The 16882-nt window shown below is 40.0% G+C and overlaps 1 protein-coding gene across 3 annotated transcripts in view; it reads left to right on the top strand.

The window, feature by feature from the left end:
• Nucleotides 1-16882, top strand: part of LOC140200398 (pantothenate kinase 3) — a 45764-nt gene that overhangs the window by 14676 nt on the left and 14206 nt on the right. Inside the window, exons 1-5 of one of the 3 annotated variants that reach the window (XM_072263673.1) lie at nt 2452-3322; nt 4530-4882; nt 8246-8499; nt 8871-9047; nt 11948-12071. In XM_072263673.1, coding sequence (XP_072119774.1) covers nt 4547-4882; nt 8246-8499; nt 8871-9047; nt 11948-12071 — 891 coding nt within the window. In that variant the 5' untranslated portion in view covers nt 2452-3322; nt 4530-4546. Of the gene's footprint in view, nt 1-2451; nt 3323-4529; nt 4883-8245; nt 8500-8870; nt 9048-11947; nt 12072-16882 lie in introns of those variants that run through there. The other 2 variants (XM_072263672.1, XM_072263674.1) reach the window with 2 other exon arrangements.

The following is a 16882-nucleotide window of genomic DNA, read 5'->3' as shown; positions in this document are numbered from 1 at the left end:
ACAGCAGTGTTCAAGGATGGCAATGAAAAGCTCAAACATATCAAGGATAAAATAGTATTAAATGAAAATGCCACACCCAAGTTTTACAAAGCCCTTTCAGTTCCTTATACTATTTGTGTTAAAGTAGCCAGTGAGCTAGACCTCATGAAGGGTGAAGGAATTCCTTCCAAGGTTGAGTGGAGCCCATGGGTGATAGCTTTGGCCCCAGTAGCCAAGAAGAATGGGTCTGTCAGGATCGGTGGTGTTTTTAAGGTCACCATCAACTATTTCATGTATTGAAAGTAGATCAATGACCTCTGCCCAGGATAGGGGATATCTTTTCAAACCTTTCTGGAGGAAGGCACTTCAGCAAAGTGGACTTAGCTGAGGCCTACCTACAGATGGAGATGGAAGAAGAGTCCAAACTGTTCCTCATCATAAACACTCAAAAAGAGCTTTATCACTTTAATGTGCTTATTTTTGGAGTAGTATCTGCACTTGCACTCTGACAGAAAGCTATGTATCGGGTGCTACAAACCTGTCCAGACACTCAGTGACATCATTGCTACCAGTGAGGATGACGAGGAAAATCTCAAACCTCAAGACTGAGGTAAAAGACTAGATTAATGACTCAGAGCATGATGCAAGAAGTGTGAATTCTTTAAACCAAGCATCACTAACTGTGGTCATGCCATTGAAGAACAGGCATTACACAAGTGTGCTGAGAAAATTCAAACAGTGGTGGGTGCCCTAAGGCTAAAAAACATGGCGCAGTTGGAGTCCGTTTTAGAATTTGTCAGTTACTCTAACAGGTTCCTGCCAAACCTGGCTACTGTGCTCTACCCCTTGAACTGATTACTACAGATGGGAAAGACATGGCAGTGGACAAATCGGTGTGAGGTGGCTTTGCAAAAGACAAAGGAAATGGTGACGTCAAACTCTGTACTCACACATTGTGATCCACATCATCCAGTGAAGCTTGCCTGTGATGCCTCGCCTTAAGGTATAGGTGCATTCATGTCACATGTTATGAGTAATGGAACTGAACGTCTTTACATCCTGTTCCCTTACCAGTGCAGAGGAAAATTACACACAGATTGACAGAGAGGTCTTGAGTCTGGTTTGGCGTGTAAAGTGTTTCAATCAGTATTTGTTTGGGAGAGAGTTTACCCTCGTTATTGATCATTAACCACTAGTGTCCATTTCCACAGCACAAATGCAGAATTGGGCTCTGTTTCTTGGAGGAACAATTACAAGATGGAATTCAAGAAGACAACTAATCATGGAAATGCTGATGATTTGTCCCATTTACCCTTGGAAAGGGAAGTACCAGAAAAATTTACAAAAGAGGACACTGCTCTTGACCTATTCTCCTTAATGCAAATCAAAAGTCTCCCTATTACAATAGACAATAGGTGCAGGAGTAGGCCATTCAGCCCTTCGAGCCAGCACCGCCATTCACTGTGATCATGGCTGATCATCCACAATCAGTACCCTGTTCCTGCCTTCTCACCATATCCCTTGACTCTGCTATCTTTAAGAGCTCTATCTAACTGTTTCTTGAAAGAATCCAGAGAATTGGCCTTCACTGCCTTCTGAGGCAGAGCATTCCACAGATCCACAACCCTCCGTGAGAAAAAGTTTTTCTTCAATTCTGTTCTAAATGGTCTGCCCCTTATTCTTAAATTGTGGCTTCTGGTTCTGGACTCCCCCAACATCGGGAACATGTTTTCTGCCTCTAGCGTGTCCAACCCCTTAATAATCTTATATGTTTCAATCAGATCCCCTCTTATCCTTCTGTATTCCAGTGTATACAAGCCCAGCCGTTCCAATCTTCTAACATATGACATTCCTGCCATCCCTGGAATTAACCCAGTGAACCTACACTGCACTCCCTCCATAGCAAGGATGTCGTTCCTCAGACTTGGAGACCAAAACTGCACACAATACTCCAGGTGGGGTCTCACCAGGGCCTTGTACAACAGCAGAAGGACCTCTTTGCTCCTATACTTAACTCCCCTGGTTATGAAGGCGAACATGCCATTAGCTTTCTTCACTGCCTGCTGTACCTGTATGCATACGGCAGAGATGATCCAAAGGGAATCCAGAAAAGAACCCATACTGTCTCAGGTCTACCATGGCAAAACAAAAGGCTGTAATGTGAAGAAAAATCCCAGTAGCCCCATGTTTACCAACACTGGGATGAACTTGCCCTTGACGGGGTGTTGTCTTTTTATTGGGATTGAGAGTTGTTATACCATCTGAATTGAGTGCTAAACTGTTGGAGGAACTACATATCAGTCAACTAATTATGGTCAAAATGAAAGCATTGGCTTCAAGCTTTGTTTGTTAGCCTGGGATAGATCAGCAGATTGAGCAGCTTGCTATGCACTGATTGGGATGCCAACACGTCCAGAAAATGCTCATGACAGTGGCTGTCCATCTCTGGGAACGGCCTGCTTTGCCCTCACAGAAGATTCTTGTGAATTTTGCTGCCCCATTCATGGGCAAAAATTTGTTAGTAGTGGTGGATGCAGCTACAAAGTGGCCAGAAGTGTTCCCAATAGCCTCCACTACAGCCTCACACACTGTTGATGTGTTGACAAGCCTCTTCTCAAGGACTGGTGTTCTAAAACACTTAGTCAGTGAAAATGGACCACAGTTTGTTGCAGAATAGCTTCATTCATACCAGAAAATGAATGGAACATGGCATGTATCTACTCTGTACCACCCAGTTACAAATGGCTTGATGGAAAGATTTGTCCAGAGTCTAAAGAATACACTGTGAGCAATGTCAGCAGAACACATTACACTAACACTGAATCAGAATCTCGCCAATTTACTCCTTGCACATCACATTACAGCACTCTCTGCGACCAACAACTCACCAGCTATGTTGTCCCTTGCGCTCATGCTTGCATCTCCTCAAACCCAATCTCAGAAGGAGTATGCAGAACAAACAACTGAGACAAATTGAGGGGCTCCTCAAACAAGGGCAATTGATGTTTCACTCCTGGACAAGCAGTCCTGGCAAGGGACTACAGAGGTGAGCAAAAGTGGGTTGTTGGAAAGATTAAGGACAGAAATGGACCACTCTCCTACACGGTGGAGATTGCATCTGATGTCACCTGGAAACAACTCATCGATCAGTTGAGGAGAGTAGAGTCAATTGTTAGAGAAGAAAGGTGTTCGGAGTGATCAAACTACCTACTGCAGGGCCAAAGTCAACTCCTACAAGCACCACAGAGGAGGCCCCAAAACCTGAGATTGTTTCACAGCTACCTCCCACCTGCCAAGCAAAGTGACTGTCCATCCTTGTCAGGAAATACGTTATCCTACAAGAGTAAGAAATCCTCCACAGCAATTAAATCTTTAGGCCTGAATGGGGCAACTTAAAATTTACTATATTGTGGATATCTGTATAGTAGTTGTACTATGTAGTATACTGTGTAAGATAAGTAGAGACAATATTTGAGTTGAGATGCATTTTATACTGAGTTGGACTTTATAGCTAAACAGGGAGGAGTGTAGTGTATTTGGTAAAATTTGAACCCACAAACAAAGTTATTGCATTACCTTTGAGGCACTTCGCTGTTTTGTATATTGCAACTGGATTTAATAAAGTACGAAAGTCTCTTGGCTTTCTTTATAAAAAAACACATATTGTACAAATTTGATATGAAAAAAAATTGCTGGAGGTACTCATCTGTTAGAGTAGTTGTAGAATACACCTTCTGGTGCTACTTGGTCACGTCTTCAGTGATGTACCTGGGGTCTTAGGGTGTTTCGGGTCTTTAATCGTCAGACAGCCTCGACTAGGCGACCCAGCCGGGGGTGATCAGCCCCCGACTTGTGTCTAAGTGGCACACTAATCCACGGATCCCCCCCTCTAGATCCACAGCCACCACAAGGCCTTTTCAGCAGCCTCCAGAGAAAGTGTTATTCTTCTGACAAAGGATCTTTGACCTGAAATATTAAACTTCTTTTCCCCACAAATGCTGTCCGACTGCTAAGTGTTCATAGTATATCTGTTTTTTATTGCTTCTGTTTATTCTATGGTCACATTTGGTTCATCCTTTGATCAGTGAATCTCTTTTCAAGCTTGTGTAAATGTTTTGTTCTATATATGAAATTATTGTTGAATGTATCAAGACACGAGTATTATTAATTTTAGATATCAATCATTCACTGAAAGTTGCATTTATGGGAGAAGGGAAGGACAGGTATATTCTTTTAAAAATGAACACGGTAGAATTCTGTACAATATACGTTTAAAGAAAAAGGACTCTTTTTCAATTTTTAGCCATTTTAAAACCTTCTAAATATTGAATGTAGCAAACCAAGCCAGGTTTAAAGATGGCTGAAAGATTGTTAATTATATTAATCTAAATAAAATGTATTTAAAGGAGACTAAAAACCCATGAATAAAGCCCCAACTGAATGATGAATAAGTGTTTTTAGCAGCCATTTTTTTCCTTTCTGTTGTACATTAGTGCTTTTTTTTTTGAATCTCATTTGTTTTTCTTACATATTTTACTGTTCTTTTTCAGCATTCCCCTGGTTTGGAATGGATATTGGTGGGACTCTGGTGAAGCTGGTTTATTTTGAGCCAATTGATATCACAGCTGAGGAAGAAGAAGAGGAGGTGGAGAGCCTGAAAAGTATTCGCAAGTATTTGGTGTCAAATGTCGCCTATGGGTCTACGGGCATCCGAGATGTGCACCTTGAGCTCAAAGACTTGACGCTTTGTGGCCGCAAAGGAAACCTGCACTTTATTCGATTTCCGACGCATGACCTACCTACCTTCATTCAGATGGGGAGAGACAAGAACTTTTCAACACTACACACAGTGCTTTGTGCGACTGGAGGTGGTGCTTATAAATTTGAAGAAGAATTTCGTACGGTAATAACATATTAATGATGTCCTCCACAAAACTATTCTTATCCAATGAAAAGCATATTATTTCCAAGGATAAAGGGAAAAAATAATCTAATTGCCCCAATTCCATCTCTATCCCATTTTGTGGATGTGGAATATTCAGGATGTCTATCCGGTAAACGTTTGGTGATGCTCTTTAAGATTTGAGCCTTTGTAAATGATCACTTGAATGCAGAGATAATATTGCCAACTGTCACACTACAGAACTGGTGACCACAGGGCAGAAATGGAACAAAAATTAGAAAATTAAATGGTGAATGATGTTAAATGTATTATGTGCAATAGACTTACTGCAATTTTTTAACACTATTTTTGTAGAAACCTCAAAATTGTAGAAGGCGCAAAAGTAGATCTGTTGTTTCCACAATGCCAGCAGAGAGTCGTGCTAGAAGAATGCCTGCGTTAGTCAGTGCTACTACAGCATGAAACTGATTCTCTGCCACTTTTCAGTGACGTACTATTACACATCCTGCAAGCCTTTAAAATCTAATCTCAATTTGTTTAGTATTCCCTCCTGTTGCACCGCAAATTAGACTTAATGTCTGAGCTCATAAGTAGTCAGTTAAAGTGACTGCAAAACATTGGCTGCAAAGACTGTCTACTTTCAGAGCATAGCTGGTTGTAATCCAGTTTATAGGATGTTAGAATTGTCCCATGATGCACAGTAGGAACATTATGCATGCAGTTCTGACATTATGAAAGGTAATTATAACTCACTCTGAATGCGGGAGGTTGCAAAATGCTTTTCTGCACAGATGGAGGTATTTTATGCAGCTCTGATTCACAGCCTCCAGTGAATTCTCATTTGGAACTGAAGTAAGGTAGTATGCTTCAGATAATATGTAGTTCTACTGTAGCATACCTTGGAGAAAGTTGTTTTGGTACAGAAATAGGTGCTATTTTAGTTCTGAATAGTGAGTAGCAGTGCTTTGTCCTCAGCCTCGATAAATCTCATCCTGTCCAAACACTATTATCAGTATCTATCCCCTCCAGGTCTGGTTCATTTATCACTTTCTCCCTTCCACCTTGCACCTAACTTTCAATCCCCAAACACTACCCAAATTAAAATCCTCATCCTTAATACTTAACCTGCTCAGAACATTCAACCCTCTCACATTCTCTAATCTACCCAGCTCTTTCCTCCGAGCCTTCCTCCTCCCCGAGTCAACTTATTCAAGTGACTGTAACCTTTTCTGTATCTCTTTAATGATGTTAGAAGCCACGTCTTCAGCTACCTATGTTGCAAATTAAAGCATTCCCTTTCCACATTCATTGTATCCACATCCACATCCTCCCTCACAACAACTCTCTATTTCAGTTCTAGTTCTGGGTGATTATTCTTATTATTTCCTGTTTTATTTTTGGCTTTTGTGTGATTACCAAAGTAAGACAACTTTTGGTTTCTACGTTTGAAGCTGCCTTGTAATCCAGGTTGGTGCTTCAAAGGGAATTGTTTTGTACCAATAGCTGTCAGCATTACAGCATGGATTTGGTTCTTGCTTACTCAGGACACAAATTAATGCATTGCAATTTAAGTTGTATAACACCAGGATGGTGTTGGAGTGATTACAGTTTAGGTACTGATGCAAGTGTTAATTATTAGAGAATTTTAGATTATTGAACTAAGTGTCAACTGAAGCCAAATTCTTCCCATATTTGTTTATGTAACTGTGCTCAATCACAGAGTGATATATAGTATATTTATACCTGCACCACCAACACAAGTGATTCTGATGAAATGTACACAAGGCAGATTCTCTATTTTGTATTTTTAGCTGATCTCCAAAAGCAGGCAGCATTCTTAAAGCAACACACACAGATTGCTGGAGGAACTCAGCCAGTCAGGCAGGCAGCATCTATGGAAATGAACAAACAGTCAACGTTTTGGGCCAAGACCCTTCGGCATTCTTAAATACCAAAAAAAGCAAAAGCACAACCCTGCAGAAGCTAGCAGTCTGTAATAAATCCAGAAACTGCTGGAAATGCTCAGCAGATCAGGCAGCATTTGTGAAGAAAAATCAGCATTAATGCTTTGATGACCTTCCATTAGAACTGAGAAAAACGCAAACTATTAGCATGTTTTAAATTGCAGGGGAGGGATGAGGGAATCTCATTGTTAACGAGACCAAGAGATTGAATGATGTGCGTGGTTAATGCTGACTGAGAGGATCGTGATTGCCTGTTAATGCCAACTGACCTATCTGGAGGGGTAGTAGAGAGAAGATGAGAGGGAAATATGGAATTAAGATTGCAGGTTGATGACTTTGCATCAGAACTGGTTAGTTTTGATACAGATTGGAAAGGGTGGTTATCTGAAATTGATGTGTTACAGCCCTTGGAAAGTAGCATTTCCAGCTTGTGCAAAGTAAATCAGGGTTATTGCAAGGTCACCAATCTGTAGCGTTATGTTTTACTCTGTACACAGGTGCAGCCTGATCCACTTGGCATTTCCAACAAGCTGTCATTTTATATTTCCAACATCTGCTCAGTATGTCAAAGTTTCAACATTGTTTTTTTTTCTTTCTCTCCTGTCTCATTCATCTCCCTCATAGTTACACCTGAGGCAAATCAGGTGTAATTACCAAGTCATTGTCACTTTCCCTCAGATATACAAAATGGACTGCATGTGCTGGAAGTCTTGAGCGGCACATAAAATGGTGGAAGAACTCAGCAAGTCATGCAGCAACAATGGACAGAGATAAACAGCTGAAATGTCGTGCCGAGACCCTTCATCAGTGCTCTCAGCTTCTCTTAGCTGCTATTTGACATTCATTCTTTCTTGGTCTCCACCCTATTGCTCATATTCACTTTGTTCTTTTCACCACTCCCAGTCTCTGTAAGATTAAACATGTTTATTGTCTTAACTTTTCAGGTTTGTAAAGGTATCAGCTTAACTCCTTTTCCCTTGATGCTGTTTTAATTAGGTTAATGTTTCCTGCATTTTCTTCCTTCATTCTTAAAGTGCAGTTACAACTGGTCTGGGAGGTGTACTCAAGTTGTTTGTTTCAATTTGTATTTCTTTTCCCTCACACTCAATTTTATAAGAAGCAGCCAGAAGTAGATGGGGCCAACTACAGCCAAACGGTCTTCAACATTTGTTTTCATGTATGGTAACAAACATTGTGCCTTACTACTAATTGTCGTTTACCGAACAGAACTGTAAGGTTTGCCAGAAATTTACTTGCTGTTACATATCATTTCTGCCAAGCATCGGTCATAAAAGTGAACAATGGGATGGTAGAACTTCAGTGTTTTGTTATCAATTATAATCAAGTAAATATACTGGATCTGTTTTCCAGAGCAACTAATGAACTCAATTCCTTTCAGATTGGTAATCTGCAGTTACACAAACTGGATGAACTGGACTGCCTGGTTAATGGCCTTTTGCACATTGACTCTCTCAGCTTTAATGGCCAGGCAGAATGTTACTACTTTGAGAATGCCTCTGATCCTGAGAAATGCCAGAAGATGCCTTTCAACCTTGATGACCCCTACCCTTTGCTCGTGGTGAACATTGGTTCAGGAGTCAGCATATTAGCTGTTTACTCAAAGGACCATTATAAAAGAGTAACTGGAACCAGGTAAGGTGTCAATAATTATGAGAATTCAATGTTTTAACCCAATTAAACTTATCATCCTACATCACTGGAGTGCACATACTTTGGTGTAAGAGCAGTTGTACAGAGTTGCAGTTAGTTCACTAAGCTGCCTTGAAAAATCCAGCAACATTGTGGCTCTGACCCTCATCACTGTAGTCTCAAACTGCATGATGTCTCTCTCAAAGTATGGAGGTTGCCAAAGCCAGTTTGTTTAAAGGCCTTGCTCATCTCATCTGAGTGAAGAAGCAACAGATATATGAAAGGAGGCTACTTACTTTCAAATGTTCAGTTTAATAATCCTAAAATAGCTAGTCTTGCATTGGTTGTTAATTATTTTTTTATATTTCTTTTAGTTTAGGAGGTGGAACCTTCCTGGGCCTCTGCTGTTTGCTTACAGGTTGCGAGACTTTCGATGAAGCTCTTGAAATGGCCTCCAAAGGTGACAGCACAATGGCTGACAAACTAGTCCGGGATATCTATGGAGGGGACTACGAGCGATTTGGTTTGCCAGGATGGGCAGTGGCTTCCAGGTAGGAACAAATGATGGTGCAAATTGTTTTATTGTAAATGATTTAATTTAATCTTTTGATCGCTCCCGCAGCAGTATAGCTTTAATATTTTACACTTCATTCAGAAAAACAGACAGTGCTGTAAAGAACATTATGCCTTTAATGTGGGAAAAGAGGCAACAAAGTCCTCCGGAGACCTGTGAGCAAACAGTTGGATATTTATTTATTTTGTCTCTTCCTCTTCCCTTTGATCCTCATCAATTTTTACTGATGCACCATAGAAAGTATCCTGTCTGAACGCGTTACAGCTTGGTAAGGCAACTGCTCTGCCTGTGACCACAAGAAACTATAGAGGGTTGTGGATACTGCTCAGCATAATCATGGAAACCTACCTCCCCTCCATGGATTCTGTCTGCACTTGTCACTGCCTTATTGAAGCAGCTAGCATAATCAAAGATCCCACCCAAGTCATTTTCTCATTTCCCTCTTCCATTGGGCAGGAGATACAAATGTCTAAAAGCGTATACCACCAGGCTCAAGGACAGCATCTATTTCACTGTGATGAGACTGTTGAATGTTTCCCTACTATGATAAGATAGACTCTTGATCTTAGAATTTACCTGATTGTGATCTTGAACTTTGCATCTACCTACACTGCACTTTCTCTGTACCATAGTACTTTATTCTGCACCCTGTTATTATTTTACTTTGTGCTAACTCAATGTGTCGTTGTAATTAATTGATCCATATGAGTGTTACTCCAGGCAAGCTTTTTCATTGTTGCCTAGGTACATGTGCCAGTAATAAACCAATGCATCCATTAATTCTGCTCTCGATTACTGTTTTACCTCATACTACCTCAATGGACTGTTGTAATTAATTTGAGCAGTGTGCAGGACAATTTTCTTACTGAACCTCAGTACATATGACAATAATAAACCAATTTACCTTCTTTTCACAAACAATAGAAAATCAGCAGGTGCTGGAAATCCAAGCAACACACACAAAATGCAGAAGGGTTTCAGCCTGAAACATCAACTGTATTCTTTTCCTTGATACTGCCTGATCTGCTGAGTTCCTCCAGCACCTTGTGTGTATGTGTGTGTTACCATTTTTTTTGTTCTTCTGTTTTTCCTACTAATTGCCTGGAATGTTTACAATGCATGGTCATTACCATAAAAATACTTTGAAAAACACTTCACTACCATTATGCCTGCAGGGAGAAATACAAGATGGAGTGCAGTAATACTTACTAAATAAGCTTTTAATTAAAATGGAAAATCAATGTCTGTTTGAAGAGTATGTACACCAGCTTACAATGTTACAGTAGATGCCCACATTTTATTAACTAGTCTGAGTATTGCATCAGGGACTGAAAAGTTTACAGCATAGATGTAGGCCAGTAATCTCTGCCTTTACATGCTATAGAAGGGCTATCTCATCTTTTGATTTTTGGCTGTTTGTCCATGGCCTTTGTGCTCTGTACTTTATGTTCATCTGTCTAGTTTTTGAATACATTGCATGTTCCTGTTTTTACCATTCCTTTAAGCAGTGAATTTGAGAAGTCAAACATTTTTTTTGTAAAAATATCTCATCTGCTCTTTGATCCTTTGACCAATTACTTTTAAACCCTTGACCCATTCTTACAGCCCTTGTTGGTGAGAGAACCTGCTCCTTCTCATTATCAAAGATCTATCAGTTTTGTTAGCCACAAACAGTGACTGCTGTAATTAAGAAAATGATCTGAAGAATAAATAACTTCAAACTTCAAAGTTCATAGTAAAATTTATTATCATGGTATGTACGTGTCACCATGAACAACAAACTGCAAATTCAAATATAAATAAATAGCAATAAATAATTAGAGCATGACAAGCTATAGAATCCTTAAAGTGAAATAATTGGTTGTGGGAACACCAGAAATAGAATAGAAACAGGTTCAAGAGTCTGATGATTGAGGGGTAGTTATTGTCCTTGAGACTTATGGTGCCAGTCCTGAGGCACTATACCTTCTACCTGAAGGCAGCAGCAAGAAGAGAACAAAGAGAAGGGAGAGAAGAGTTTGCTCTTTTGAAATAAAGCTGTTCTTATTGTTTTTGATTTCTTGTGATTATACCTATGGGTCATGTGGATTAAGTTCCCTTGTATTTAAAAAAAACACCCTGATTTTCTCCTTGTGCAGCAGAACTGTATGGAGCTGAAGGATTGAATTTGTGCTCATCCAGTAACAAGAGTGGTTGGTGAAGTGCTAAAGCTGTCCTCTTCACCTCTTCTGGCATTTTTCCAATATGATCATTCATCAATAATCCCCAAAGAAATACCTGTTAGTTTAGGACAACATTCACTCAAGCTGAGACAACCCCACAGTTCAAGATACTGCTTCCAGGCTTTCTCAGGCTGGTACATATATAATGATCAAAGATTCAAAGTACTTTTATTATCAAAGTATGTATGCAGTATACAACCCTGAAATACATTTTCCTCACAGACAGCCACGAAACAAAGAAGAAGAGCTCTGAAACCAATCCGTTCGAAGAAAACATCAATCCTCCTAATTGCACAAATTGCAACAAAAAAAAGAGCAAAAATGTAGTATAAAACAAGGGCAAAAGGCATATTTCAGTACATTTCAACTCAGCGTTCATTATCAGTTTTATCCATAAGGGTACTCAGCAATTTCAGATTTTATCTCAATTTGTCAAGTTTTGAGATAAAAACAAAATGACAAATGGATTTCGTGTAGTGGTGGCAGAAGTTTCCAATTATAGTTCTCAAAAGGTTTCACAGTGAACCCAAAACAAAAGAGTTTGAGATTGATGAAGAGATGGACTGGTTCACTTTATTTAAAATTATTATGGTCAGTACCAAATGTGAGTTTGTTTTGAGTGAGTAATATTTATTTCTTTTTTATTTCCTTGTAGCTTTGGCAACATGATTTGCAGAGAGAAACGTGATCTAGTTAGCAAAGAAGACCTAGCAAGAGCTACCTTGGTCACCATCACAAACAACATTGGATCCATTGCACGAATGTGTGCGCTGAATGAGGTATAGTGGCTATCACTAATGTTTTGTAGAGGATAGTTTACTGGTTATTTCCATGAAGTCCCCAGAAACAAGAGGCACCATAGTTAATTGAGAAAATAATCAACTTAATCTTGTTTAGTTTTAATGTGGAAATTATTTTTAACATTAACTTTGAGCTTGGCCCTTTGGTGTTGTTTTGAAGCAGTGGATAAGTTCCTTTAATAAGATCATAAAGGTAACCTTTTAGCCATTCAATCATTCTCCTAAACTTTACATATCATAATGAATTGTTATTCTGATGTTGAGGTTCCTATTTGTATACAGAACTGATAGGAGTAGAGTTTTTGGCCTCTGGCTTTTCTCTATGTTTACTACAACTTGTTGTTGATCGCCATAAACTGATTACAGCTTTGGACTTACAATTGTAATTTATTAGAGCAATTTCTTCATTACCCATCATTTATGACTGTTTACTACTGATTAAGTGGTAACAAATTTTACATATTTTAGGTTATACTTTCTTGGGAATCAGATAATCAGAGCTCTATTGACGTAATAACTACTGAATTTGTAGGATATTTTAATGAACTATTGAATAGATCCATATTTTACTGGAGATTGAAAACATTTTTAAATGGTGCTTCTGACTTAAGATAAATTTAATGCAAGTTCAGACTAAGTTGCATTTTACGTATTAACTCAGTTAAAATTGTCACAATATCAAAAAGCTGCATGTTTTATCTGTTGCTAATTTGGGACTGCTTAATTTGTTCAAAAATGACCACATTACAAAATTGAGTAGTATTTTTAGAGATCATCATCATCGTAGCTTGTCACACCAGACAGCCAGCCACTCTAGTGTTGTTTGGTTGATGTTGAGCAGGTCAGTGTCAGTTAAATCAGGTGAAAGTGGGCAATTGCACGGAACGTGTTCAATGTTCTGCACCCTTTCACCACACTCACAGGATTTGCTGGTCCTTAAACCCCACTTCACCATATTGTCTCCCGTCCTACAAACTCCCGCTCTCGCTCTGTTGAGAGTGCACCCCTTCTGTCTGTCAAGCAGTGCCCCATCTGGCAACATTTCTATGGAGTCTTGCACTGTATTGTTTGGTGGGGTTCTGGCTTCTGTTTGTTGCCAGAGGTCAATCCTGTATGTTTGGGGTGATGTTCCGTGCGGTAGTTCCTCCACTGTAGCAAAGCTTTTCCTCGGTTTTAGGCAGTTGGAAACTGGCACATGATGGTGTAGTGGGTGCCGTGGATCCGAGTTCTGTTTACCTTTTTCAATTTTTGTTGTAGTGTGTCTTTGGATCTCTGGGGGAGCAATGCCTGCAAGTCTGTAAATGATGTTAGTGGGTATGGGGCGTAGTGTGCCTGTGATTATTTGGCAGGCTTTGTTAAGCAACCGGTCTATTTTCTTCGCATGGGCTGATCTGCCCCACACAGGTGCACAATATTCTGCAGGTGCATAGCAGAGTGCTAGGGCAGTTGATCTAAGTGTGTGAGCATTAGCTCCCCATTTCGTGCCTGCTAATTTCTTCAAGAGAGAAAGGGATTTTTAGAGATCATATCGTATCACATAATGGGTACCTGGTTTATCAATTTCATAATTATGCGTTCAATCAGTGATTTAAAAAGTAGACATTTGAGTATTGCGCAGATGAAACTTCAGTCACCTTGTTGTAGTTCCTGTTTCAGAAAGGTCACCAGCAGAAGTACCACCAGATCTGTTAACATTATTTTTGATATATGCCTACTTTGTTCATGCATTCAAGAGAATAATAAATTTTGTTTCTTTAAATCAATGCAATGTCTGCATATCTTATGAAATAAGAATCTCGATGTGGATGGTGTAAATTTGGTCAGAAATATGTGAATACATTTATGTTCATTCACTAATACTTTAAATGTAGGTCAACATTACATTCTTCACCAAATTCCTAAAAATAAATCACTCAAGTCAATCTCCATAATTAAGTAGATGAACACAGGTAGGAGCTTCATATTTAGCATGATCCCATCAGGATAATGAGATGAATGATCAACTAATTGCCATTTTAGAATCAGAATCATGCCATGTTGTGAATGTGTTTTTTGCAGCAACAATTCAGTGCAATACATAAAAATATAAAAGTGCCTTTTTGAAGATGTTCTCAATGCTGGGGAGGCTAGTGCCCATTATGAAGCTGGCTGAATTTGCAACCTTCTGAAGCCTTTCTCGATCCTGTGCAGTGGTCCCTCTGTACCAGACAGTGATACAAACAATTAGAATGCTTTCCAATCTGTAGAAATTTGGTAGTCTTTATTGACATACTAAATCTCAAATTCTCAATGAAATACAGCCACTGTTGTGCCTTTTATGTAATTGCATCAAAATGTAGGGCCCAGAATAGATCTTCATAAATGTTGACACCCAGGAACTTGAAATTGCTCACCCTTTCTGCTCCTGAGCCCTTGATGAAGACAGGTATGTGTTCCCTTAACTTTCTCCCTGGAGTCCACAGTCTTTTCCTTGGTCTTACTATTGTTGAGTGCAAGGTGGTTGTTGCAACACCTCTCAACCAACTGATCTGTCTCGCTCTTGTACTACTCCTCATTACCGATAGTTGTGTCATTGGCAAATTTATTGATGGTGTTTGAGCTGTGCCGAGCTACACAGTCATGGGTGTAGAGAGTAGAGCAATGGGCTACTTGCTACCTCCCATCCTTGGAGATACACCAGTGTTGATTGTCAGCGAGGACAGATGTTATTTCTGACCTGCACTGACTGTGATCTCCCAGTGAGGAAGTGAAGGGTCCAGTTGCAGAGGGTGGTACTAAGTCACAGGTTTTGAAGCCTGTTGATTAGTGCTGAGGATACAATGGTGTTGAATGCTGAGCTGCATCTGATTTTTGTCTCTCACTTCAATCGGAATTGTTTCTTCACTCTTAAACTAGCTTTCTGTAAGTTGTACCTGGATTTGTATAGTTCTGGATCATCAGTCTTGAATGCCACAGATCTAGCCCACAGTAGGCGGCGAATCTCCTGGTTCATCCACACAGGTCTTGAAGTTGGTGACAACTGTGGCATATTCGTTCAGATTCAAAGATGAATCCCTGAATATTGTCCAGTTCGCCGATTCAAAGTAGTCTTTTAAGCACTCCTCCACCTCGCTTGACCATATCTGCTGATGATGCAGCCCTCCGTCTCTGCCTGTACGCAGAGACTGAGAGAGACAACCAGGTGACTGGACTGCCAAAGTGCAGGTGTGGGATGTCACCATAAGTATTCTTGATGGTGGTGTAACAGTGCTCAAGTGTGTTAGCTCCTCTGTTTCCACAGGTGGTAATTGGTCTTCAAGCTGTCCTGGTTGAAGTCCCCCACATTGATCATGAAGGCATCCGGGTGTGCTGTTTCATGACTGCTGATCACAATGCTCAGGTCCTCCAGTGCCTGCTTGATGCTGGCCTAGAGTGGAATGTGCAACACTACCAGGATGATGGCAGAAAACTCCCTTGGCAGATAAAATGGAAGAAACTTGCCCGCTAGATGAGACAGAACTGCCACAACCATGAACTATGATGAGTTAATCATGAAGTATACTCCACCCTTTCTACCTTTTACCTTTAAGAGACTCAGCTGTTCTGACAATACGGTGGATGGTGGAGCTCTCAAGCTGCAGTGCTGTATCTGAAATGGTAGGGATGAGCCGTGTTTCTATGAAGCAAAGTACACAGCAGTATCTGGTACCGCAATCTTGCTCTGAGGTCTTCAATTTTATTTTCCAGAGACTGCATTTGCCACCAAGATAGTCAGAAGTGGAAGCCTAAGGGCCTTGCATTTCAATCTCACTTGCAGTCCAGTGTGCTTTCCCTGTTCCCTTTATCTTAAAGGAAAACTGCACTTGCAGCCTGAATCTAAAGTCTGAGAAATGCCAATTTTGAGGATTGATAGATATTTTAAACATCTTAAAGTGATGTTGCTTACGGAAGTATCCATGGCCATGACTGCAGATGTCAGCTGTAGTAGTCCTGAACAGGAATATTTGATGATTCCCTTCAGAAGGCATGCAGAGTTTCTCACCACTTTCCGGCACCATCTTATAAGTGCCTGTGATTGAGAAGACTGGTGTAGGTCTGATAAACATGATTCAGACAAATGGCCACCACCTAGTGGAGTTTGCACAGTAGATTGGGTTGTTTAGGGTAGGCAAATTCTTTTTTTGCCCCCCCCCCCGACTATTAATTAAGAATATTGGCCAAGGTGTCAGTAGATCTCGATAAATCTTTTTGCAGCGACAGCTTCGCCATCCACTTATACTGTTTCCTCCAAACAATGCAACATCACCCCACCATACTGCACTGGAACAACGGCAAGGATTGTCACTCAGGTCTTGAATCGAGGCTTAAGTGCAAAACCTTCTGACTTGGCTAAGGTTTCCAAATGGATATTAAATCTTAATATTTTCAGATAGGAATATCTGTACATCACACAAAGAAGAAATTTTTTTCTGAAAGCCACAATGGTGGTCAAAAGCTGTGAAAAGATCATAGATTCTCTATACTTTCGGCTTCTTTACAGTGCTGCCTTGTGACATGAAAATCAAGCAGCATTGTACAGGGCTATGAAGGTGCAGAGACTTTGCATCTTCTGAAGATTTCAAGAAATCCTCAGCTTACTCAGTGCAGCCATTACTTTCCAAATCAAGTTACCTAATTCTATATCGATTTGGCATTACATTATCATATCTACATGTACTGGTTTTTGAAAAAGCCCAAAGAATTTTATAAACTGTAACATAAGATGCAAGTTATTATTAATATTGTAGTTTAAGTTAGAAAGAAAACAACAA

The sequence above is a fragment of the Mobula birostris genome, chromosome 7 (genome assembly GCF_030028105.1).
Source record: "Mobula birostris isolate sMobBir1 chromosome 7, sMobBir1.hap1, whole genome shotgun sequence".
Lineage (NCBI taxonomy): Eukaryota > Metazoa > Chordata > Chondrichthyes > Myliobatiformes > Myliobatidae > Mobula > Mobula birostris.
Note: the sequence above shows the minus strand (reverse complement) of the source record. Positions and strands in the feature narration are given on the sequence as shown.